The 24,692-nt window shown below is 41.5% G+C and overlaps 4 protein-coding genes across 6 annotated transcripts; all 4 read left to right on the top strand.

Annotated features, from left to right (window-relative positions):
- Nucleotides 1–920: 920 nt before the first annotated feature.
- On the top strand, nucleotides 921–1,274 carry RB195_013245 (uncharacterized protein; the record flags this gene model as incomplete). The annotated part of the gene is made up of 1 exon (XM_064202965.1): nucleotides 921–1,274. One exon carries the CDS (start codon nucleotides 921–923, stop codon nucleotides 1,272–1,274), a length of 354 nt encoding a protein of 117 aa, XP_064058846.1.
- Nucleotides 1,275–4,411: 3,137 nt separating this feature from the next.
- On the top strand, nucleotides 4,412–16,524 carry RB195_013244 (uncharacterized protein; the record flags this gene model as incomplete). The annotated part of the gene is made up of 32 exons (XM_064202964.1): nucleotides 4,412–4,486; nucleotides 6,168–6,267; nucleotides 6,327–6,392; nucleotides 6,726–6,869; nucleotides 6,925–7,055; nucleotides 7,108–7,219; nucleotides 7,280–7,591; nucleotides 7,766–7,888; nucleotides 8,113–8,240; nucleotides 8,384–8,531; nucleotides 8,595–8,711; nucleotides 8,773–8,892; nucleotides 9,196–9,315; nucleotides 9,409–9,528; nucleotides 10,621–10,740; nucleotides 10,888–11,001; nucleotides 11,095–11,264; nucleotides 11,318–11,401; nucleotides 11,462–13,395; nucleotides 13,457–13,531; nucleotides 13,733–13,780; nucleotides 13,851–13,960; nucleotides 14,014–14,085; nucleotides 14,164–14,238; nucleotides 14,310–14,396; nucleotides 14,455–14,540; nucleotides 14,594–14,710; nucleotides 15,653–15,772; nucleotides 15,865–15,994; nucleotides 16,053–16,191; nucleotides 16,275–16,377; nucleotides 16,441–16,524. The coding sequence occupies 32 exons, from the start codon at nucleotides 4,412–4,414 to the stop codon at nucleotides 16,522–16,524; spliced, it is 5,484 nt and encodes a 1,827-aa protein (XP_064058845.1).
- Nucleotides 16,525–18,838: 2,314 nt separating this feature from the next.
- RB195_013243 (uncharacterized protein) lies at nucleotides 18,839–19,642 on the top strand (the record flags this gene model as incomplete). 2 transcript variants are annotated; one of them, XM_064202963.1, is made up of 4 exons in its annotated part: nucleotides 18,839–18,893; nucleotides 18,954–19,039; nucleotides 19,105–19,269; nucleotides 19,541–19,642. In XM_064202963.1, 4 exons carry the CDS (start codon nucleotides 18,839–18,841, stop codon nucleotides 19,640–19,642), a joined length of 408 nt encoding a protein of 135 aa, XP_064058843.1. The 2 variants fall into 2 exon arrangements, with proteins under 2 accessions (XP_064058843.1, XP_064058844.1); XM_064202962.1 differs by lacking the exon at nucleotides 19,541–19,642 and having other exon boundaries at nucleotides 19,105–19,290.
- Nucleotides 19,642–24,684, top strand: RB195_013242 (uncharacterized protein; the record flags this gene model as incomplete). Of its 2 annotated transcripts, XM_064202961.1 has the most annotated exons (11): nucleotides 19,642–19,668; nucleotides 19,724–19,820; nucleotides 19,890–20,005; nucleotides 20,114–20,208; nucleotides 20,681–20,774; nucleotides 22,307–22,426; nucleotides 22,594–22,787; nucleotides 24,052–24,226; nucleotides 24,286–24,399; nucleotides 24,466–24,555; nucleotides 24,613–24,684. In XM_064202961.1, the coding sequence occupies 11 exons, from the start codon at nucleotides 19,642–19,644 to the stop codon at nucleotides 24,682–24,684; spliced, it is 1,194 nt and encodes a 397-aa protein (XP_064058842.1). The 2 variants fall into 2 exon arrangements, with proteins under 2 accessions (XP_064058842.1, XP_013290565.2); XM_013435111.2 differs by lacking the exon at nucleotides 19,642–19,668 and having other exon boundaries at nucleotides 19,760–19,820.
- Nucleotides 24,685–24,692: the final 8 nt, after the last annotated feature.

Genomic DNA, 24,692 nt, shown 5'->3' with positions numbered 1-24,692 from the left:
CCGAAACGACTTGAAGCACGGTGTAGTTACGTAAGCGCTTGCGCTCGAAGTGGCGCGATTTTGATGGCGGTCGGAATCAACGTGAGCCCATTATGAAATGCAGCGATGGATAGTGGTAGCAGAAGTCCCCACTCGATCCTAATCCATACGTTCAACCGCGTCGCTCCGAGCGCAGCCGCTTACGCGACTGCACCGCGCTTCATGACCCAACTACGCTAGCTAATGTAATTGCTAAGGCTGACCGCAGAGTTCATAGGCGCGCGGGCAGCCTAAATCAACCAACCCTGTTTAGTGGCTCAGACTTCAAGAAACCTGCTAAGGTAGCCATTACGACCACTTTTTGCCCCCCCCCCCCCCCCTTCCCTCCTCTCCCCGACTCCCTTTTGGCCGTTCTTAAAAGATCTCGCCGACATCGAGGAATTTCTGGATCAATGTTGCTGTTCTTTATCTTCTCAACACCAAGCCGCCGCACATAAACCCACTTCCCTTCATTGCTTCCTCTGTCATCTTAAGCTTCGGATTGTTTTCTTCTTGAAAGAATACAGACTCAGGCTAAAGAGAGCTAGATTGCCATGATTATGTTTGAACTATTTCTTCTGAAGAACGTGTGCTGCTAGGAAGGAGGTCTGAAATTTGGAGGCTCCACATAATGGAGACTTGATCGTACACGTACCTCGGATGTTGTGTAAACATGGAAAACGCTGAAGTGAAGGATTGATAAAATGAACTAGAGCAGCCTTCGCACCCGCCAGGGGAATCTGCGTGCCAACTGATGGACGATCTTCGATCTGTGAAGATGCTAGTTCCTGCATTGTTCTGCTACAAACAGCAAAGACTCGGACAAGCAGTGCTGCTCAAGAACTTGATTAACATCCAAAGCACGCTTAAAAGATGTCTTTACAAGTTTCCGACTCAGAAAAATGTCCCGTCTTCGCGACTCAACGGAATACACATCGAAACCCAAACACAGACGGGTCGGCGACATTTTAAGAAGATGGGAGTGCTGGCCGACAACGAAAGCCTTGGAAAGAGTGTTGCACGCTATGGAGATGCGGATATTGAGGTGGACGATAGGTGTAACGCTAAAAGAGAAAGTATCTAACGACACTGTACGCTCCATCTTCGGCGTCGTCCCGATAACTGAGAAGATGAAGGAGGCGCGACTGAGATGGTTTGGTCACGTCTTGCGGCGTGAGGAAGATTCTGTTGCCAAAACCGCTCAGAAGCTCGACGTTCCAGGAGTGAGGCCGCGTGAGAGGCCAAAGATTCGCTGATTAGACCGTGTGAAACTGGATATGATAGATGCGCGTTTGTGTACGGCTGATGCAATGGATAGAACCAAATGGAAGACAAGAAGCAGAAAGGCGGACCCTGCAACAACGCGGGACAAACGCTAGGAAGGAGGAGGAGGAGGACGATAGTCTAAACGCGGCATAGCATGAATCTAACGAAGTATGGTTCTCCCAAGGTAAAGCTAGAAATGAGGTTGTAGATTGTGGGATCCAGGCTGGTTCCGCTCATGTCTCCCTAATCGTCGTAAAAAAAACGGCGTGCGAACCGCTTTGGTTCCTACGAGATACGTTAAAAATCCTACGAGATACGTTGACTCTTTTATGTACACGCTCCGGTCACCTCAGCAGCCTATTCTATTGAAGCCTTACTCGACGCGGCTGAGGTGAAGAGACTCCACGAATCCTCGGCCGCTAGCTCGCGGATGCGGCGCGCGCAGAAGAGGTTGTAACTGAAATTGTCGTAGGATATGACGTCTTTCACGCCGTTTTTTTGAAATCAGGAAGAGATGAGCTGGATCACCCTTGATCCGGTAATCTGCAATCTCATCTCTATACTTTCCTCTGAGGAACTCAGGTGAGATTCGAGGTATGCTGCCCTTAAAGGCATCACCCCACGAATCTAAGGTGGTACGGATTTCAGGTGGTGTATTCGTATACGGGATCGTAGATTAAGGAGAGAGGGGTGACTCCGTCCATTTCTTTCTAATTGCCGTAAAAACGGCTCGGAAGATACGTCTTCGGGCGTTCCGGCGCGCTATTTTCTACGAGAAGTTCGATTAGAGCGCGCCAGCCTTGTGCAAACGCAGCATCTTCCAGGCCGCTTTTTTACGGCAATTAGGAAGAAATGGACGGAACCACCCTCCTCTCCATAATCTACTATCCCTTATACGAATACTCCACCTGAACTTCGTACCACCTCAGATTCGTGGGGTGATGCCTTTAAACAACATTGTATGGCCCGAAGCAAAAGTCCGCAAGTATAGTTGCATCAAAACTACCTGAGCCCTGCTGCAATTAGCAGCTGCGATCGAGGGATGGAGCCGTCGTTATCCTCACAAGGATCGCAGTGATGAGTGGAGCCAATGATGGTCCCCACGACAAGCCACACTGATTTCACCGCGCTGTCGTTTGTGCAACTGCACTAGATTTCAGGTCCTTTTGACCTGACCATATCACCAGAAGTACGATCCTTTTGTTGCATTGTTGTCTTCTGTTTGATGCAAATAACCAGCGCTTCTTGTTAGTTCCTGCGTGACCAGTGAAGCTAGGCATTGATGCTGAAATCACCACTTTCAAAGAGAACTTTCTGCATAGACTCTCGAGGATCTCCCTAAATAGTGACCCGCAAATAAGTTAAATTACAAATTACAACTCAGTGTGTCTATATTTCTGCACCTTTTTTTTGCAGATGAAAGTATGTCGTTCAATGGCATCATTCAAGAAGCGCGGAGTTGTGCAATTTCATTGACCACAAAGCAAAAAAAAAGAAAGTACTATTCAAATCTTGAGGAAATTGATCTCTAGTTACGTCCTGAAGACGAACAAGTAAAACTAGGTCTTGGAATTCTTTGCGTGCGGCTATCCGTTACAGAAGGAGTCCAAAACCAATAAAAGCAAATAAAATCCTCTGCTTCGTATGCAGTAAACGATACGCCGGAGCGCAAAAAATCTGCATGTTACGAAATATCTGGACAGATGAGGATGAAATGATGATATGCGTAAGATTTCCAGATTCTCGTCGCAGTGCACAACTCCATAAGCTATTCTTACCTTTTCGGGGCGTCGCGCTCTATCGTGATGAGCCGTGACGCAACCGCCAGAGGAACCTGTAGCCGTCTGTGACCGCTTAATGGCTTGTGCCATGAAGAAGCTCATTTTTCATAATCACTATGGTTATTTATTTCAGGACACACATTATGTGAATTTATTCTGGTGTTAGTGTGAGGGTAAAATGTAGTTGGAGGCGGTCACTCAGTGGCGCCCTTATTTCTCGAAGTAAATAACTAAATCACTCGGATCGCTAGTACCTAAACATTAGTCTTAGAGGATCTATGAATGTAAACTAAACTTGGTAAGAGAATAAAGTAAGTTAGAGCGTCGAGAAATAAGATCGCCACTGAGTACCTCCCCAACCTACATTTTGCCCCCGTATGACCTCCTCTTACCGCGTGGACAGGAGCAAGGATCATCGAACTGGGTTGTATATTACCCATTCTCGGAATATCCCTCACATTGCTTCTTATCATCCATAGGGTCTTCTGCTGTGCACTAACAACTAAGCGATAAAATGAGCACGAAAGCTATAGCAGAAAAACGCGGAAGACGCCTCATCCGAAGTCTTCGGAATCTTAGTTCCTTCTGTGAACAAACAGGATTACAAATATGTCTACGAAAAGTTGCCTGAAACTATGAACCATTTCATGAACTTTGTGTTCAAGTGCTCTCTTGAAAAACAACATCGTAACATCGTATGTTGATAAGTCCCGAAATCCAAAAAGCGGAGTTAACCACCTGTGTGCCCTTCCTCTCTATACCTGACGACCCGTAGCTTCTTTTTCGCGTGAATCTTCTTCTTGTAATTGTGCTTGAATACCGATTGTTGTTTTATATTATTTTTGCCATAGTAAAACCCTCTTTATTTTGTGCTAGACCCTTTTGTGTTGCCTCCAGGACGTCTCCAACATTTTAACTTACAGAACTTCCATTTGTTCGCAGTCGTTATCCACAATGATTTCGCATGGGAACGAATTCGTAAGTATTTTTTTCTTTATTATAATGAAAAGTTGAAACTTTTTTATAATTGCGCATGTGTATTGTATTAGAGTTCCGAAAAAAATGTTCGAAGAGGGTGAAATCAGACTAACTATTTAAGTCCATAATTGGACAAAGTTTACTACAAAATACTTTACTTATCCTATGAAAATTATGGAACAATACTCACGAAGTGGTTCCTCACACTATCGATTTGTTTGGCATATTTTCCTCTTGTCTGATGATGCATCTAACTGTGTTTTAGACCTTTTATTGTTTTTATTTATTGTTGTTGATTTATTTTTAATGAAACTGCTTTTTTACTTTTAGTGTGTAGTTATATGAACTGATATCGGAGAGCTTATATAATGGTGAATGAATTGTCGCCTGCGGAGATCTCGACGTTATGGCTGCTACACGATCGCCACACCACCAGGCATGCAGTACGTAGTGATTAATGGATTCTTACATTTCTTTAGTTGACTTATAGTTAGATTATCCATCATCGCCCGGTAATGTCGATCGGCTCGCATCTATTCCATACTTCCTAAGGTTTTGCCGTAGATATAGCGCAAGGTAGAGGGAATGCAGGAATTGCAATTTTAGCTCATATTATAATACGTTAACCAAAATCTTCTTTTACATCACGGCGTACTCGACACTGTTTTTGGTTTCACATCACGACGAACCTAAAGAGTTTGTCAGAATACAGTTAGCGTAAAAAATGTGGACACGACGGATCCCCGGTGAAGGAGTGCATTGAGCTCTCTCTATAGTATGCGGAAAACTTTCTGAGCCTCTTCTTTCTGATTTTTGACTTCTTTTTATTTTTTAAAATTATTTCTATTAGTGCATGAATTGGATTACGGGCGCAGCGTGATTCGAGTGGGGGGGGGGATCTCAGTGTGGAATAAGCAAAAGTTCTCAAGGTTTGAGCTAAAGGTCTGCAGGTAAGTACGAAGGGCTGTTACTAACGTCTATGAAACCTAAGCATTGGTCTTAGAGAACCCATGACCCATAGACTAAAGCTATAAGGTATGTTCTAAATCCCCTACCACCTTCTCCTTATCGAGATACATAGCGCCGGATTAGACAGTCATTTTTTCCTTTTTTTTTGAATGAGGTCATTTCTCATTAGTTTTCTTCTTTTTTCATCCTGCTCTCAGTTCGCCTCCAAGCTCTCTCCTTGTAATGATCTAATTCTTATCACATTTTTTCCATAGTTATGTACGATTTTCATCTTTCGTAGTCGTAATACGAAGAAGACTTCTTCTCAGTGGTTCTGGAGTTCCTCCTGGTTTCGTGGCATCTCCCGAAAGACTAAACTTTGTAGGGATCGAATTTCTACCCTTTTATGTAACTATGCATAGTTAACTTTCATCTAGGACGGGTTCTGGGGTTTTATTATGTTTCCATTTTCACGAAACGCTACTCTTCCATAGCTTCACAAAAAATGGGCAGAACATGAATCCCTGGAGACTGAGATCTTAGAGGAGCAAAACAAATGGCAAATGTGTGAAGGACTTTGTCAAGTCTATATAGTTCCATCCATGAAACATACGAAAATCATGATAAAAGCTGTAAAAAGCAAATGGAAAAGAAGTGGGGGAAGTTTTCCGTATACTGTTGATAGGGCTCTGTGATTGCCTTTACAGAGGACTCCTCGCATTGTCATCCTGTAGTACGTCTTGCGTTGACTCTATATCCCTAAAGGATACGGACACCGATAATTGCGCTGCGTTGTATTGAATAACACCAGAAAACCATCCCTTTGCGTCTACTCCGATGCCACTCCGCTGCGCTTTCGTGAGACTGAACGGTACGCTGATAAGTTCCAAGTTCGACCTTCTTTGAATCTCGGCATCGTAGAGTTTGATTGTGTACTACATTTTAAGCAGAATCAAGATTGTATACTGATAGCTCCCAGATGCGATGGCTACCATTTCTACATTCGTAGACGATGAACAGTAGCATCGAATGATGCGTTGAGACTAAGATATGAACTGACGAAGTCCACCAGTTACACCATAGCCTCCTGACCAGTGTTACGACCAAAATCGAGAGAATCGATTGATGGCTTAGACGAAGCATAAACGAATGTTTTTAAAAAAAATCATTGTTCAGGTCGAGAAAGCAATCGAGTTAGGGTTACCTCTTTGGAGAGAGGCTGTACATTTGGCTAGGGCCTGCCACAGATCGAACATGGATTTAGCTGACGGTGCATGTAGGTTTTTTTTTAAATAAGAACGAGTTTTTTTAGAATAAATTTCATCGAACGTTCAGATTACGTTGTTGGTTCGGATTTTGTTGATAATGATGACAGTTCGCAGTATGCATACCATGAAATCGGTGAGTTTGGCATAATTAGGTGTAGCTACTAAGGAACACAACCGATCCCTTGTTTTTCTCCCCTTTCTTCATGTTTTTGGAGCTCATTCATGTTTTGGAAATAACTGTTTTTACTCATCAAATTAGTTATACTCGGCGTAGGCCTGTTGGAGGGTATTATGGGTGGGTAAGTTTTCTCGCTTGTTTATTACACTTCTTGCATTTTCTTCTTTTTTTTATCAGGTCTTTTCTGCTAGAGGTGACCTCCTTGAAGTCAAATGAACTTTGAATTGGTTCTTCGAAAACATTCTTTAGGAATTTTAAGACTTCAGAAATCTCTTTAAGAAATTTCAGGTCGCTATCCCGATGTTCGTGCAAGCAGTTCCTTTCGTAATATACACTGTATACAAAAAGGGGACTTGGATAGTGATATTGATGTTACTGAGTTGTATAACTCAGCAACCTCCGAAATCCTACCTCAGTCGTCAGCATCGGAGTGTATGTTTCCTATCATTTAAAAGTATCACAACACGACAAATGTTTGTTCATATAGCTCTTCGAAATGATGCAATGGAAAGTTTTAAGAACGACAAAAACAAGCACATCCAACTCCTTCTTGAAGGAATCAGCTCCAGGGAACTTGATAACCTCAACTCTGAGCAAAGTTCTCTGGAAGTATGCGAGGTAAGTATTGTCATGATTCTTGACGTTTTTCATCATCTATGTTCTGTTTAAGATCTCCGATGACGATGAATCCTTGTGTACGCGAAGCTGTGTAGTAGCTAGTGCAAGTCCACCGAATGAAGACGTTAACGATGCGGTGTCCAACGAAACGAACTGCGCGAACGGTATTGCTTCTTTTCGATCGACGGTGCACAGTAAGCAGATAATCAGCCCATCATTCGCAGATTCGAAGTCGATTCGACGGGCGACGCCTCAAGCGTCTACGTGCTCAAATGAAACACTGGATTTCGATTGCGGTTTACACTTGCACGACAGGGAACTGTCACGTCACTGCGAAGTCCCTTCTACATCTTGTACCAGAGCCTTCACGATTCTGGATAGGTCGGAATACGAGCGCCGTCTTTTGTCGGAAAATGAGCAAATAACAGAAGAGGAGAGACAAATGTCGATTTATGAAACTTCTCCGTACGGGGACTCGGAAGTCGAGGATTCCCACAGAGCTGCGATGGAAATCAACGACGCTGTTTCTCAACTAGGTGAGGTTGGAGCCTGTGCTTTTCATATAGGTAACAAGAGCAGACGTTATCCTTTTATCAACGCGTCACTGTGCTGAGGATTTTCTTTCATTCGACTCTTAACATGGTGTAGAGAAATTCTTGACTTCAGATCTATTGGCCTTGAAGTTGTTGATACGCTTTATCAAGTTTTAGCCCCCGATATTGAGATGAGTGAGGTGATAAGTAAACTTATGAAAGAAGATGTGGCGGCCGAGTTCTCCGACGCAGGAACACCGTCGAAAAGATCGAAGCGATGCTATGTGGAGCCGTTTGATGGTGGGTTCCCGTTAATTTCAGGCAACCAAGCATGTTACGAAAGCCTCGGTTACATTAAAATTGTCACTGTGACAAACTTAAAAAAGCTAATTATTGTTGAGTGATATCTTCTTGGATCTACATTCCCTGAGAACTATTCTTTAGTGATGAAGTTACAAAAGTTCATATATTTGTTAGATGGGTCCAATAGGTCATGTTGACAGAAATCGCAGAGGTATTTTCAGAAGATTCCAATACAACCGGCTCAGAATGTTCTGATATCAACATCGACGTCAACATCTTGTATGAAATCAGTGAGCTTCGACGGGAGGAAGGTGCATCGAGCCCAAGCAGTTGTAGCATTGATAGTGATGTAATTTTTGATTTAAGAATTGAGTTTTTTATGTGGTACCATCATTTTTTGGCAAGACTAGGGGAAAGTGAAGATTTTAATCTTGCTCCTGTCATCGTGTCAATTTATTTTCTTTGCGAACACAAAGGTACGAAGGATTACAGGACGCTGTACCTCCTGATGTATGTGTGTGGCATCCGCAAACATGGACCTACAATATTGACTTGATCACGCATTTTCGTTCACCTTCACCTTTTGAAGAAGCTGTCGTCACACTTCTTCCGAGAGAATATGTGGAATTGACTGTTATCGGTTAGTTTACGTTCCTCTGAGAAACCATCACTTACCCTGTTTACTTATTTTGATTCCATTTAGCTCCGAAATATGAAGAAATGTTCGCTGCAGTGGAACTAATAAGAAGATTCCCTCACAGTGGTGCTTTTACTCGTAAGAGAGGGGGTCGATGTGTTAGCGTGTCGTTCAACATTCCGGGTAAGCAGTTTTCGAGCACGCAGAATGGGAGTGTGGGATATCTTCCTCTTCTTTTATTCAGCTCCGAGGAACCAAAACGTCTTTTTGGAGTGTGACCTCTGGCGCACTACACAGGCAAACGAGTTCTACCATTATGTCGTTCCCGAAAGTTGCATGGATTATGTCTCTCTAAAATCTGAAAGTGAGCCCGTTTTATTCATTCATATTCTTTCTGCACATGTTCTGGTCACGTCAAACATGGAATGGGTCCACTTTCTGTGTCAAAAAGCACACTTCTCTTCATCTACAACATTATTACGAAGCAAAGCAAAGAGTACTGCATAGATGAATGGATTGACTGTAATCAATATTCAATTTCTTTTGGTATGAAGAGTAGGTAGTGGGTCTTCAGCATATGTCTTTTTTCTTCCACATGGCAGGAACTTTTTCCGATAAAGCTCGTTAAAAGCAGTGTTGATCTGTTCAATATATAAATGTTGTTAAGGTTCGAAAGAAGAATTTTGTTTATTGGAGAGTCATATCAAAAACGCAAAGCAAGAAAATGAAGATTGCCTTATTGAAATGGAGGATCGCCGCGTCTCAGCTGACTACTTGTCAACAAATGGTTTGTTATAGGTTTTAGAGTATGACTTCATGTCAGGATCAAAGAAGGTACAATTGTTGAGGAGTTCGGGTGTTTGAAACTTTTTTTTTTCAGCTTCCACGCATGAGTGTTGTGATGTACATTGTGATATCTACAATGCTGCTGGAATATCTGACTGCTGTTATATTCAGTGCGAAGACAGTCATTTCCAAAACGTTTCTTTGAATGCAAAAGGTTTGTGAACTAATGTTTTCAGTGCGCACGAACAAAGTTTAGTTTTCCTACTACTCAACCAAAGCCTCTAAGAACGTGTCAAGATCGGACGCAGTAGGATTCTCTTTATCCCTTTCATTATGCAGTACACTTTTTAAACATTAGACCTGTTCTGTAGTTCATTTTTCTCGTATATTCTTCAATTCTTTGCCATTTTCTTTTTGTACTTTGCTTTAGTCTGCTGACTCTACCTTTCCAAATTATTTCAGTTTTTTAACAGCTTTACCTTTTTATGGCGCAATTTATTACTTATTAGCTGCAGTTCCTTTTGATAATGTTTCAGCTGAACTAGTCGAGGTGCTCTTCTGAGGTTCGCACATTCACTCATTATGAATCGCTTTGTATAGCGACTTCGTTTTTCTGTAAAGTTGGATTTTCTAATCATCTGTTTCTTTTCTCAGTTTTTTCCATGTCGGGAAAACTACAACACGATATTCTCAGTTAGTACGGGGCAGCACTAATTGTATGTGTTGTTGGAATCAAATTTTAAGTATCTTGAGCACTGTGGGATTGATATTGTTCCCCTCATTACCATGAGCGAATAGCGTTTTGTACTCGTTTCTATCCATTCATTTCTAAGTCGGCTTCATTTACCTTCATTCCTTCTTGAATTTGATTCCAAGATTGGGGTTTCTTGTTCTCATTTGCTGGACGCGAAGCCCCTCCGATTTGATCTTCTCAGTCCTTCCGATGGAAGTTCAGCAGCTTCAAGAATTCCTTGATTGTTAGAATAGAGTGTCTGACTGGTCGCTTGGATTCCTGCCTCTAGATTCGAAGCGAGCGAACAGCTCTGAGCTAAATTGTTCATTTGTTATTACTAAATTATTCACCAGACAAGAGTTAGCGAAATGTTCCCTCTTCGAAGCGAAGGAGTCCGAGGGATATGGTGTATTAATCAGGCATCAAAAAGGGTTCTTGTTTGAGAAAAAAAAACCTCTACAGTTGACAGATGATGTCGGCTAAACGAACCGATAGAAAAAAATTATTTAAAAAAAACCGTACCACCTCATAACCATAAATTTGGTATTCTTCGCCCCTTAATTTCCTATTTAGAAGCAGAGGAGAACGTAGTCGACGTTTTTCAAGCAATTGCGAGGACTCAGGACCACACTGAACGTTGCTCGGCAATGTTCAGTGACACTCGTCGTACTTACGCCTCCTTGAGCTGCTCAGGTGAGAAGAAAACTCCAATTCAAAGTGACTCAGATTCGTATTGCACTTTAAGCTAAATTAGTGCTGTATAGGCTCCGAAATCTCGCTTGAAATATACTGGGTACCTAATTGTTTCACATTTCTTACATATTTTCTATTTATTTGCAGCACCAAGGTGCGAAGACGTGGTCACCTACTGGGTGTTCGATATCTTGCTCGGAAACAGTGCTATTACTACCCTCAACGACAAAAGAATATACAAGGTCGCACATTCTTGCAAACGTGAGTGTCGTCTCATTTTTCAAATTATAGCTGTGAAAAAAAAAGCTTGTTCTTTTTGTTGTTTCCCTTACCACTGTACGTACAACATTCCAGCACGCTCTCTTCGTGCAGAACGGGGACCGTTACGAATGAATGTTGAAGCCCCTACGAGAAGAAGAAGACAAGGCGATAGTATGAATGAAGTGCTGTTGCTTCTAGAGACTGGAGCGATGCCAAGTCAATTCATCGAAACTTCTCCACCTCATTCATTGCCACTGAACAAGGTGAATCTGAAAGCACTTGCGTTTCAAGCAGTTTGGTTACGTGTTTTTTGAAGGGAAGAACCAGATCGCGATATCAAAACTTGAGAGGAGCAATAGGGCCTGGGAACCGTGGCAAAGGTGAAGCAGTCGCCTCTCAGGTAAACGGTTATGTTTTGGTTTCGCCAACTAGCAGTCCCTAGTGAATTAGAAAATTTCAGTTGCAAGAGACGCTCCTTATTACTCCGAGAAAAAGGCCTTGCCTCGAAGTTTCCCCGACAACAAGACCTGAGAGGTCTCCTGCTCTAAGATCTCCCTCTGAGAGGAGTGACCTTTCTGCTTCACCTGATCGTCTAGTCATTTGTGAAGATGAGGATGCGATTGCTGAAGAGGATCGGATCAAAGTTACGGAAGATTTACAAAACACACCGTCTAATGCTCTCGCAATTTCAACAAAGAGTTCGACTGCATCCCTGGAGGAAGAGTCATTTGATAACTACACCACTCCCTCTGAAAAACCTTCGCTGAACGTCACCGATTTTCCTCTGCTTAGAAGATCAGCAAGAAAAAGAAGTGCTGATCATTCCGAGTCACCAGTGGTAGCAAAAAAATCGAGAGAACCCGTTGAGCATGCATTGATTTCAAAGCAAGGAGGGAAAAGCGAAGAGTCAATTGAGGTTGGATCGGATACCGATAGGAGTAAGAGTTTGAGAAAAGCGAGGTACTTGTCAAAGCAGACCCACTCATCTGTACCAGATCCAAATGTCCTTTCACCTCTCTCAAAATCAGTGAGAAAATCTGAACTTCTAGCTTCTTATCCCGAAGTTGTAGAACGAAAGAGGATGCTTCGTTCAGGAGAAATGCAACAAGTTTTTACCAGAACGAATACACAAGTTTTTCGTGATCCTGCTAAACAACTTAACCGAAAAGAAACTGTCGCCAAATTAGTTCCCGAACCTTCAGTTGGTGTCCAAGACGAGAAAGAACTACGTGCAACACAACAGTTGTTAGCGCACACAACTGTTTGTGCAGAACAGATATCACCGGATATTCCAACATTGAATCCTAATACAAAATCGAGAAGGAAGCAGAGAACCCCTGTCATAGAATTGTGCAAAGAGTTATATGCGGAGAGTGCTGCTGCTTTCGTTGCTATTCCCCTGAAGGCCACTGTAGGTGTTCAGTTCTCGGTCATATCTGAAGAATCAGTTTCTTTCCAGTGTGTTGCTCCACCTAGAGAAAGTGGACTTGATATCCTTGCACAGGTTGCAATTTTTGAAGTATCAAACTCTATACGTCAAACTACCTCCCAAAATCTGGAAACAGCAAGAGCAAGCGTTGAGTCAAGATTAGTTACGCTAAGGAGGAAGCGAACTACGAACACGTGTAGTGATGAAACAACTTCATTTAAACCGCAAGGGACTTTTTGTGATGTCTCAGATTCTTTTGGCGCAGAGGTCCATGCTGATGAAGATAATTCTGTGGACAATGTCGCTTCATTTGTTGAAGAACGTCAAAATCTCATGACAGCTTCAATAACTGCTACAAAGCTGCAAAACGAAAAATCTAATCAGCCGAGATTACATAGCGTACAATTACCCAAGGAGACCCCGAAGCGGATGAAGATGACTGCTGCCGAAAGAACAGATGCGAAGAAATGTTCTTCCACCCCGAAAGATACCGCAAGTTTTGAAACTGTTCTGGAACCTTTGTCAAGGTCGTACGACACTAGAGCGTTGTCAAAGCGTAGAAGCACTACTGCAAAGCAGAAGATTCGCAATAATGTTGTCGTGTTGGAGGATAACAATGAAACCGTCTTTCCTAAAAAGGTGCAAGATCAAACTGAAATTCTTCGAAGGTCGTCCAGTCGCAGAAGAACACAAGTGGCTGAAGAGCCTTGCTGCAGTAATGATCGTCTGAGAAGTATGAAGGAAAAAGTGGCTTCTCAAAGAGTACAAGCGATTCCACAAGCTTCCAGTAAGACAACGAATCGCAGAAAAACAATCGCTGCGGCAACACCTCGTAAGAGCAATGTTGTAGGAAGTAACTCTACTTCAGTGGAAGCACAAATGATCTCAAAAAAAGGGAAACCTGATCGGCTGTCCATGGTACAGCCCATGATGAAAGCTGCGCTCGTGCAGAGCACTGAACAAAGGTATCTCTTTAACCCATTAGTAGTACTTTTTTATTCTATCTGTTTTATAAGGTATGTTTAGACGCCGAACAACTGCTCTCTGCTCTTCTGCTCAAAATACGTATACAGATGATGACGACGTTTTGTTTGTTGAAAGGTTTGATATGTTGAAACACTCCATGTTGAGGCAAACAAGAATTTTGTTTTATAGGACTTTTTTGTCACTAAGAGTCAGCTTTTTTCTTAAACAATTTCTTTCACCTTAAGTTTGGTTACATTTTCCATTTCTCTCATCCGCTTTCCAACATTTGTGCTTCTACCTTCATTGGTTAATTTACTTATATTCGTATATTTTCAGTGGTTTCTCTCGCAGACGCCGCAAATCGGTGACTCCTCCTATACTAGTGTTAGTGTTTATTTCTTCAATTATTTTTTTGGTCATATATGCGGTATATATTTTAATTACAAAATTGAAGTGTTGCGGTTGACGTAACTTCTTCTTTCACCCCTATTAAACGGGATAATAACCGAAGTGCAGAGCCCATAACGCTACCCACGTGCAATCGCGGTGAATCAGTGGCTACAGGTAGATCACACCTTGGCTGCGATGTTTCATTTGTTAGAACTATCTTTTTTCAGAGGTTTACTCGTCAGATAGTGCTGAAGTGTTGAATGCGCTAGCGCTAGACATCATTATTCGAGAGGCCTCTGGTAGGCGTGTACTATATTAATAGACCGCAAGTCGGGTGGAAGTAAACCAGTAAGATATCATGTCGTCGTTGTTTTCAGCATTATCAGCAGTGAATTTGGCGACATTTGCCCATTTTGTTCTAAATCTCTTCGATCCAGTAAAGCCTGTCTTCAGTGAGTGGATTCATTTTCCATTCCTATACTAAAATTCTAGTGTTCCCCTTTTTACATATCCATCTTTTCAGCTCCATTAGAGGATGTTGAACCATCGACACTACCTGCTAACTTCACTACTATTTTCGAACGGGCTACTCCTTTGCAATTTCGACACCGTATGTTTATAGCGGGATTTTCATTACGTTCGTAATGTAAATTTCTTAATATTTTAAGGTCTCGATTACAACTCTTTCAATTCCATGTTGTTGAATCGCCTCCCCGAGAACGGTTTACATGCCCTTACCCTTGATTTGCCCAAAGTATGTTGCACTTTCAGATGTTTTCGACGAAAATTTTAAATGAGATTCTTTAGGTAAGCATGTTAAAAATAACCAAATTCGTGGACACGGTGAAAGAAGCAGTAGAGGAGATATGTGCTGAGTTAAGTACACGAAAGACTTTGTCGAAAGCTGAGATCAAGAGAGAAATAGTGAGTTCCTAATAGACCTCACGTGTTGTTTCCATGTATTATGTTGATTCACTGATTTACTCTACCGAAATTCTCACAGTTCTGCTAAAAAATCTTATTCTATTCATTCTTTTCATCTGGGTATTGATGGCATGGCTTAGATATAATTTAAAAGTATAGTAGGGTCAAAACGACATGAAACACGTACGCAATTGCCTACGCGGCTTCTTTCGAGGCGCTTCGGTGGAACGTAGCGGCTAGAAGCGTGGTGAAATCCTTGCTGGCATCACCCATCGCTGCAGTTGGCGACGGGCCCACCTCGGTTCCAACTGCTGCCTCCACAACGCCGCTTCGAGCGCGTACGCAAATGCACATCAACTACACTCGTGTTTCATGTCGTATTGACCCGACTATATATCTTCTGCGAAGAAGTTTTGTTTGAATTGTTTAGCTGATTCAGAGCTTCCCTAGCAACCCAGAGTCTCGCCTTCGGTACCAGTAGTTTCCCCAAAATACCTGCTTGATATCGGTTTCTTGATGTGTTTTCACATCTCATATCTGCAAAGAAATGACTATAAGTATTACAACACTGACTCTAGAAAGCAAAGTAAATCTAGCTTTTATGAGTCTGTTATGAGCTTTCATGAGTCAATGTTTGTGAGCCAAAATGCAAATTAGTTTTTTTTTTTTTCAATGCCAACAGTTGTTCCAAGATAGTTGTAGAAGTTCGAGGCAGATCAAAATAAACAATTTCATGTGTGGAAACTGCAGCGTAAAACGCTTTCTTGCACCTGTTTATCGTTTTGTTCTTCGCATTTTTTCCACTAGAATAAACTTTTCTTTCCTGATTCAACTGTTATCAAAGCGCAAGGCATAATTTTAGTCTACATTAGTTCTCCTGTTTCTTTGCTAGTTCTTTTGTCTAATTTAACATCATGGAACCTTTCAAAAATCATAATTTAGGATTTGTCGGGTGAAGTGCAGCAGCTGATAACTTCAAGATATGTAGAAACAATGATGAAAATGGCGGATGCGTGCAACGAAGCTCGTGATGTGCCTCCTTCTGTTATTGCTGATCGATTCGTATGTTTTTTTTTTAAAGTTCTGATGACTGTCATCAGAAGTAATAGTGATAAGTTGCTATTACTTCTATTCATTCCGTCGGTTAATTTCAGCATCTGCTCCTGTGTGGATGGACATGCTTCCTTCAACAGGGTGGTGTGTTGCGAGTTCGCTTACAGTTGTGTCCCGGGCGATCTCATCCTAGCATCGTTGATATTACGACGGCCTGGTTGGATCGAATTGGTGAGTGTATACGTTATTGTTCGGTTGTCTTTAGTCGTATTTATTATGGATTTTTCAGACACGATTCTATCACGTGCACAGGCAACGAAGTCGATGCGAACCTCAGCGTTTGCTGTTTCATTGGCACAGGAGAAAACAGTTGTGAGCAAAGTTTGGTATCAGATGGCATCCCACACGACCACTTGTTGCGCAGACGCGTACGTTTCTCAGCTACATTACCTTGTTCTTAGTTTTTTTCCCCCCAAGGGTGGGTCTATCCATGAGAATCAAGATCTCTTAGATCGTATCTCTTCTGTGAAGAATGCAAGCTCTACTTTCGCAACGAAGACACGGATTTCATCCATAATAGGGTGTTTCATCAGAAGTCCAGGGAATGTGATGAGGTGGGTGTTGGAAACGCTTTGTTAGCAGTGGACTTCACATCGCCTTCACTTGCCTTTTTCCAGTGCTATGATATGTTCCACACATTATTGGGATTGGATCTTCATATGGTCGGTAGCCACAAACGAAGCTTTGTTGTGGACTTGTAACTGCACAACTTTACTGGTGATAAAGAGTGTTTCGAAATAATTTCCGAAAAGTACTAGGTATTGCATAAAATTTCACCGTTCCGCAGGGTAGCGCGCAAAAATCGACCCTCCTATTTGTATGAGCGCGCCAGTACAGACCGTCCTTGCCTTTTACTGAGAATCACATAGTCATTGGCCTCCATGTGAACATATTTATGCATGCACTTTGTTTCCATTTATGGATCTAGCGACATAAAACACCAAACATCGCCTATGTATACGCCCTTCATGATAGTCAGGTGGCCTTTTTTTGTGTGTGAGACTGCATATTGCATCCAACATGCCACTAACATTTTAGCAGTTCTATTTTGTTACTTCCATGTACAGTCACCTTTTCTATGATTCTTGGGATGATATGTTTAATTATATGCACTCGGTTGGATGCATAATTCTTTAATTTTGATTTAATTTTACTCGTTTTGTTCGATTCATAACTGCCTCCACACTTTCAAACTTTATTGATCTCTATTAAAGGCAGCGTTCCAGGAAATGTTCGATATTGTGTCCTTTCCAGCTTTAGATAGGGTTCGGAACGTAGTTTTTGAGAATGCGAAACACGTCCTAGGGTGTCTATAAAGAGTTCAGATGGATGAGTTACATCAGACTCATCAGTTCGAGGACTAATATTCCTAACAGAGATTAAATAAATACGTATAATGCCCATTTCACGTAGGGACTTTTACTCGTAGGGAAGAAAGTTTCTTTATCAGTAATCTACTTTACACATTTTCGTCCTGTCAAAGGTACTTTTGTACTGAGCTTATTTTGTAGGGAAATTGACCAGTTTGGTGTTCGAAATTCAACTGATTTCCGGATTTGTAGGTGTTGTCAGGCGATGTTTCGTGTTTCCGTTGTGAAACTTGCAAACTAATCCCGAGCCCTATTTATCGCAGAAGAAAGCCAACATCGAAAAGTTCCGCGAAAGTTGACTTTAAGACTTTCTCTTTCATCTTTCTCTTTTCCACTTTGTTAAGTAAAGATACATTTTGTATCCGTGTTCGGTATAAAACTTTGATAAACCATTTTTCGTTCGGTATCATCTTACTGTTATATACAGCTGAGAACTGTACATTAATATTGCTTTTCCTTGTCTATCTTCGATCACTGAATAAAAGGTAGAGTGTTGTTTAATTTCTAAGGTATGCTGTCAAATCTGAGAATGTTATGTGTTAGACATATACACACAGTTTCACGTCGGCAAATTGGCTCACAACCAGTGTGTTTGAAGATGATTGGATAGGTGCAACAATGATTACCCTGTTATAATGGTGATGGCGAAGTTCAACTAAACAGAACAAATTTCCCATTAGCTTCGACACATTCTTCGGGCTCGGAAGAAAACGGAAGCATTTTAGTATACCGTGAATGTATGAGTGAGATGTGTAGGCTGCACATGCAATTTATCCTATGCTTAACTGTTGTAGGAATTTTGCGGGGCGCGACTTCTACACGCAACACATAATGGAGGTATCAAGCGGATGAAGGATAAAGTGTCTGGCGTTGATCAATCCGTTTGGGATGCGCTCTCACGTCCACTTCAATTCAGAATCTTTTGAGGTTTACTAACATGTAACTGGCCCATACAATGACTTGGGGTGGCTAGCCGATGTGTCCAGTCAGTGTTTTTATCCTCCCAGACAAGTCTGATACCAATTTATCGACACCGGACGGATGAAAGACGTGGTGAGCAGTAGGGCGGATTCGAACCTCCGGTCGATCGTGCAACTTTCAAGCGCTACCTCACACCCGCCAAAATGGAGGTATGGAACAGTAAAAACGACATGAAGCACGGTGCAGCTGCGTAAGCGGCACAGCTCGAAGTGCGCGGTGGACAGTAGCTGGTAGAATCGAGAGGAGACCCATGCTAGGACCGCTCGTAGTTACAGTTCAGTCCCATGTGGATTCGCCATCTACACAGCTGCACAGTGGTTCATGCCGTTCTGACCTGACTGTCTGTCCGCAAACGTACCCGCTTCATACGTTGCTGAGCCAATGAATATTGAAGCCAAGAAGAGACAAGGAAAGGACAACCAACACATTCTGCGGTGTGGAAATGTGATTATCAGAGCCAGGAAGCACTGCTCATTTAAAAAAAAAAAAACTACGAGTGCCTTCCCCTTTTCTGACATATGTATATTTGTAAACATATACTAGTATGTATATGTGTATATGTATGAATTGTATTCGCTTTTTGGTGTTTCAGGGACAAACATTTAATATATAGGGATTCGCAGAGTAGCGTTGCTGGAAGTACTTTGTGGAAATCACTGGTCTGATGTCTGTGGAAGCTGGTGAGAGGGTCGTTGATAAGGAATATTTGGCTCTTCTAGGTGAGAGTGTTTGAGTAGATGGTAAAAGTTCTTAGAAATCGTTTCCGTTTTTTTTTTCAGAGAATAAATTGAAAGCTCTGAAGGATCCGAAGATATCGACTCCTAAGCAGTTTCTAAGCGACATTGCCTCATATAAGGACCACCAGGTTTTGATATTGCTTTTGCATTGTGAGATGTACATCAATTGCTTTGAATATTGTTGTCTTTCCAGCTTTTTAGATTAATAACTGCTGACTACCCCATTTCATCTGGCTTGGACGACGATATTGTTGATGCTGTTATCACGCCGAACTATTTGAGAAAAGTAATAGCTCCCCATACTTGTGCTATCAACAAACAGGAGCTTGTTCATCTTGTGAAAAGTGATCAAATCCAGGTATGGCATCTTATGTGTTGAAGATTCATTTTAGTGCCGTTAAACCTACGGCAATTATACTGCGATGGAAGTATATCTATATACCCATTGCTTCCTTACGTATTTGTTCATTTTCTCCTATATCCCGAAGTATTCCTAGAAATAAAACTTCCCGATTAAAAGATTAGATGTGAGATTCGTGTTACTACAATTTCTTCCCATTCTTGTGCTTCACACTTAGTTCTTTGGATTTCTTTCGTTGTTTTGTGTAGTGATCTTCTTCGTTTTCAAGAAACAGCACGAAATCGCTGCTGTGGAGAACACCACTGAGGACGCATTGGCAGAAGAAAGTAATTCCATCGAAAAACTCAAGTCAAAAGAAAAACTCGAATAATGGCTTTGCCGCTTAACTTACCTCTAGTAGGTCATTAACTTTAGCAAATCGGCATGGATTTCAGTATACCTTATCATCTAGGAAAATACCGAAATTACTTTCTCTGAACGGAAGTTCATGCCTTTCGTGGAATCTAACCAAATTTTCATCATTCGTGGGTACCCTAACAATATCACAGGCAAGTTTGATTTTTCATGTGATACGCAGTGTTGATCTCATTTTGGAAATACAACTTTGTATTGTGCAGACCAGTCTCCTGATGCCGCCACTTCTACTCTTACCTGTTTGATTAATGCTTATGGACGATTGCTTTTTGTTGAAGAGAAAAAAACTGTTTGCCTATCGAGATTATTAAATGAATCAGTGAGTTGTTTCTTCTTTTCAAACTAGCTAAACAATACTTTTGTCACAGAAAAAAAAGAATTACTTTTTCGGTTACCTTCATTGCCTTTTTGCAAGCTGTGTTTCTAGTGCTTGAAAAATGGACATTCAATAGAATTAACATGTGGCGACGCTTCAGCATTAGATGGCGGCGAACGTGGATGTGTTGCTATTTTAGCAACCTTGTAGGTTTCTTCTTTCAGTTCTCTTTGACGCACTATTTCAGTAGATATACCTTCTGACTATTCGAAGGAAACGTATCAGAATTCCTTCAATATTGATACCTATGTACGAGTGGATAGTGGATGGACTGTCAGAGATTATGAGTTGCTCTCAGTTTCCCCGACAACTCGGGGAAACTGAGAGCGAAGCGAAGGTGTAGTAGCGCTGCATGTTTTCGTCCCTGCAAAGAGCAACTTATTACATGTAACAACATGCGAGCAATCGCAATGCCTGAGCGATTGTAGGTGTGGAGAAGCTTATGTTACTTATTTGAGTTGTATTAGTTGGATCGCGGGCTTTGAATGACGAGGAAGTCGGATTTATCGGAGAGGGGGAGAGTTATTGAACTTCTCGTGCTCGTGGACCGCACTCGTACTAATATCTATTCGTGCAGAGATACCAACATTGGAAATCTCATCAAACTCTACCTTTAAGGTGCGTCGAGCTGAACGAGCACTTCGTTCCTTGTCGCCATTTCGGAGCTGTGTTCAGGATATCACCTACACTGCACGTTGAGTTAATTAATAAAGTGAGTTTGCTCCTCTCTCAGTTTCTCAGTTTGTTACTGTTCGTATCGCTCTTTCATCTCATTTCGGTTCTCATACTACTAGGTTGTCCAGAATAAGGTTTCTTGCTTTCACCGATCCGCTCAAGCGCAAATATCTCAACTGAGATTGCAGTCCCAGAACAGGCACACATTTTTTCCAACGAGAGACAAGTGTATTAGTTGCGGTTTCATGAAAATCTGAAAAATTTGAGCTGATTGTTTCGTCTGATTGATCATTGTAGGTAGTCTCACCTCTGTTCAACTTAGGAAGTAATTCTTGCTCATGAATTCGTAGAGATGCTAGAAAAATGGTAATCAATGGCTAGAGATACGTAGAATGTAATGAATAAGATAAGATTTCTTTGTATCCAAACTTTTATAAGTTCTGCAGCATTAGTTGTGTTACGTGCGGGTGGGAGAGGGATTGGGCTTTTTCTGCTGAACAATGATGGTGATTGTGCACTTAAAGCGGTGGTGCATTACGTTGACTAGGTGATGGTGCGTTGCTTTTCCCAATTCAGAGAACCATGGGCGACAAGACCATTGAGCGTTCACCATTATCTTTTTTGTGATGTTTGGGTTTTGGTAAGGATTGTGGAGCAGCATGGCGGTCCATTTATTGAACCGTTCATTGTTGACCGTCACAGCTCATTCGCTTTTCGTCACATGTTAGTTCGGAAGACGTGTAATTATTTTTGCGCTAAAGGAGTGCTGGCAAAACTTCAAAAGAAAAAGAAGTCAGTTCGTCCGACTCTTGTCAAATTCTTGCGCTTCTCATCTGTCGATCCTCATTCACTTGCGGATTTTCTTCAGATGATCAGACACCATTGTCTCGCTTAATTTCGGTTGTTATATGGTTGTTATATCAACTAACGAATCAGTGCTTCTGTTTCAACTAGCTAGTTCAGTTCACTGTTGTCCTCTACAGGTGTTGGTCTGTTTTATAGTTTTCAAAGCCTTATCGTAGTCCGGTCAAAATGATCTGAAGCTTGGTGCAGTTGCGTAAGCGGCTGCGCTCGAAGCAGTGCTGCGGAGCCAACGGCGGCGACGAGTGAAGCTAGCGAGAATCCTCTATCCTATACCCAACTATAATAATCACTTCCCGTCATATGATTGCTCTATGCACCAAAATATTTTGCGCTAATTTAATGAACAGTAAACGCGCAACATTCCGAAAACTAATGACCAGTTAAAATTGACTAACAAAACATAATGACGGAATCATCCGAATATTGGTCATGTTATGGTCGAACTCGCAGAAACTTCAAAAAAAAAAAGACGAAGAAAGACAAATGCTTTGTTTGTGGAAACAATTAAACTGTAAAGCATATTTTACTCTTGTATTCCTTTTTTTGTGTCTTTTCCGCCGTAATTTTATTGGAACATACTTAATTTCTACTGTAATCTATTTATTTGACATGCGAAAGAAGTGATTGTAATTACATATTATGTTCTATTGTAACGTTCACTTTTCTGGGGCTATCTATCGTTCTTCAAGTAGAAGAATAGTCTAGGTTGATGCTGTAGCTGGTGTTGCCCATTGTTCTATAATCAACAGATTGGAGGATTCAGTGCTTCAACTGTACTGGGTGTTCTATGAATCCTGCGAATTATTGCAAGTCTATCGACTAAAGGTATGTTCGTTTAGTTTAGTTTTTTCTTCTGCCTAATTTTCCCTTTGTTGTTAATGTTTCTTTCTCGAAGTTTTTTTTTCTCATCGCTAAAATATTAGTAGGTGCAACGGATGCAGAAGTAGAAATGAACCAAAAACGTTCATTGAATCATCATTAATTCACTTTAGGAAGACTCTGGTCTTGATGAAAGAGTTGATAGCGTCTCATCAGTGTTTCCCGAGTTGACTCTGGATTCTTTCCCGGGAGCTGTAACACGATCTTCTCTAACATGTTCAGACAACTTGCGATGGAGCGCCTTAGGTTTTGATACTGGTCATGTGTTTCTTTCAGTGTTTGCAATGGATATAAATAAGACCTATAGGTATGTTTTTGAAACACTCCTTCTTCTTTCAGTTGTGCTTAGGGACTTCTAAGTCAGATTTGCGGGCAGGAGTTCTGAGATATGTCAGCCGAAGTCCCCCTGGCGAATAGTGATTCGCTCGCTTTTCAATGAGAAGATCTTGAACTTTATCCCTAGCCATTTCTTTTCAGTGAATAAGTTTTATGTTCTTTTATTTACATTCACGAAGCACATATTGAAATTCCCAAAAATTCTGTATTATCCAAGTGCTCTCTCTCTCTATTTCCTATCTTTGCTGTAAAAGGTAAGGTAGAATCGATTTCCACATTCTTGAGGGTAATCTTGAAAGACGGACGGGCAAGATGACGCGGTAACTGAGAGAAGTTCAAGCGGATCTTTTAGTTTTTATTAGATACCGTGAGTCTCTCTGGTGTACATTTTGGTTTCATAAAAGGATAAAGGATAAAGTTTCTGGCGTTAATCAATCCGCTTGGGATGCGCCCCCACGTTCACTTCAATTCAGAATCGTTTGAGGTTTACGAACGTGTAGCTGGCCTATACAATAACTTGCGGTGGCTAGCCGATGTGTCAAGTCAGTGTTTTTATCCTCCCAGACAAGTCTGGTTCCAATTTATCGACCCCGGAGGGATGAAAGGCTTGGTGAGCACTGGAGCGGATTCGAACCTCCGATCGATCGTGCAGGATGGTTGTGCTGTGGTTTCATATAGACGAATATTTCGAAAATAAAGGATGTAATCGCGATAGTCAATGTCAACCAGCAACACTTTTGAAACTGCACAGAGAACCACTTTCCGAACTGAAATTCACCTAGGACCTCTCACTCTGTTTCGTCTGAGTGTGACTTTTCGAGGGATGACCACAGCTGTAACCTTCAATCGACGTTGTAAAACATTGTAGTGTTTGCTCTCACCCCGACTCGAAGAATTTCCTGATTCAGGGGAATTTTGATCTCAAATTGCCCCATACTAGTCGTCGTCTTTCATGAAAAAGTTTGACAAGTATGTTCCCAATTCCACTCGTTTCTTGGAGAGGTGAAATTAACTAGCTGGCGGTGCTTCTGATTTGAATGCCCTTCAAGGACATCTATAGGGGTGCCGTTTATAGGAACAAACCTCAAGCTTTCAATGCACCCTAGGACGCTTTTAGTGACAAAATTGCTCTCATTCCTCTGAGACTAGAATAAAGTGACAGAAAACTTGAGAGAATAATAGATGCTTGTAGTACTTGAATCTGTCCTCCTTTGCCATGAAGAAATTCATTTCAGGAAGCTGATAAAGTTCTCTGGACCTATTTCTGTGGTGGATTTTATTCCATGTTGTTCTTCGAGGTTAATATCATGTAACAAAGAAGAAGATGGTTCACATGGTTATCGCGAAGAGCACTATCTGGTCGTATCTTCAACTCTCGGCCCAGCGGCTGTGTGGAAATGCAATTTCGATGTTAGTGGAGTATTTTTTTTTTTTTTGAAGATAGAACTTTCTCACCATTCACAATTAAGGGTGACTCTTTGAGCTGGAATCAGGACTTTCTTCTAAAGCAATCGGAGCAATTCGACACAATCACTTGTTGTTGCGTTCTTAGAGATCTTATAGCTGTCGGAACGTACTCAGGAGTCAGTATTCCAAATTTTCATTAACATTTTTTTACAACAACTTTCATACTTAATTATACTTTCTAGAAGATTCTTTTTTACTCATCCAAGTGCGACCTTCTAATTCACGAAATTGTATCGATTACCCAAATTCATGCTCCCGTTGTGGTAATGAAGGTGAGCTCATGCTATCCCACTGATTTTGAAGCTGCATGTTTACATTTTTTTCTTCAGGTTTTGGACGAAACAACTCTATGTGCGTTGTCAACAGCAGGACTTCATACAGTAACACGCAGTGATCTTTAGTTATATAT

Source organism: Necator americanus, chromosome V, assembly GCF_031761385.1.
Source record: "Necator americanus strain Aroian chromosome V, whole genome shotgun sequence".
NCBI lineage: Eukaryota > Metazoa > Nematoda > Chromadorea > Rhabditida > Ancylostomatidae > Necator > Necator americanus.
Note: the sequence above shows the minus strand (reverse complement) of the source record. Positions and strands in the feature narration are given on the sequence as shown.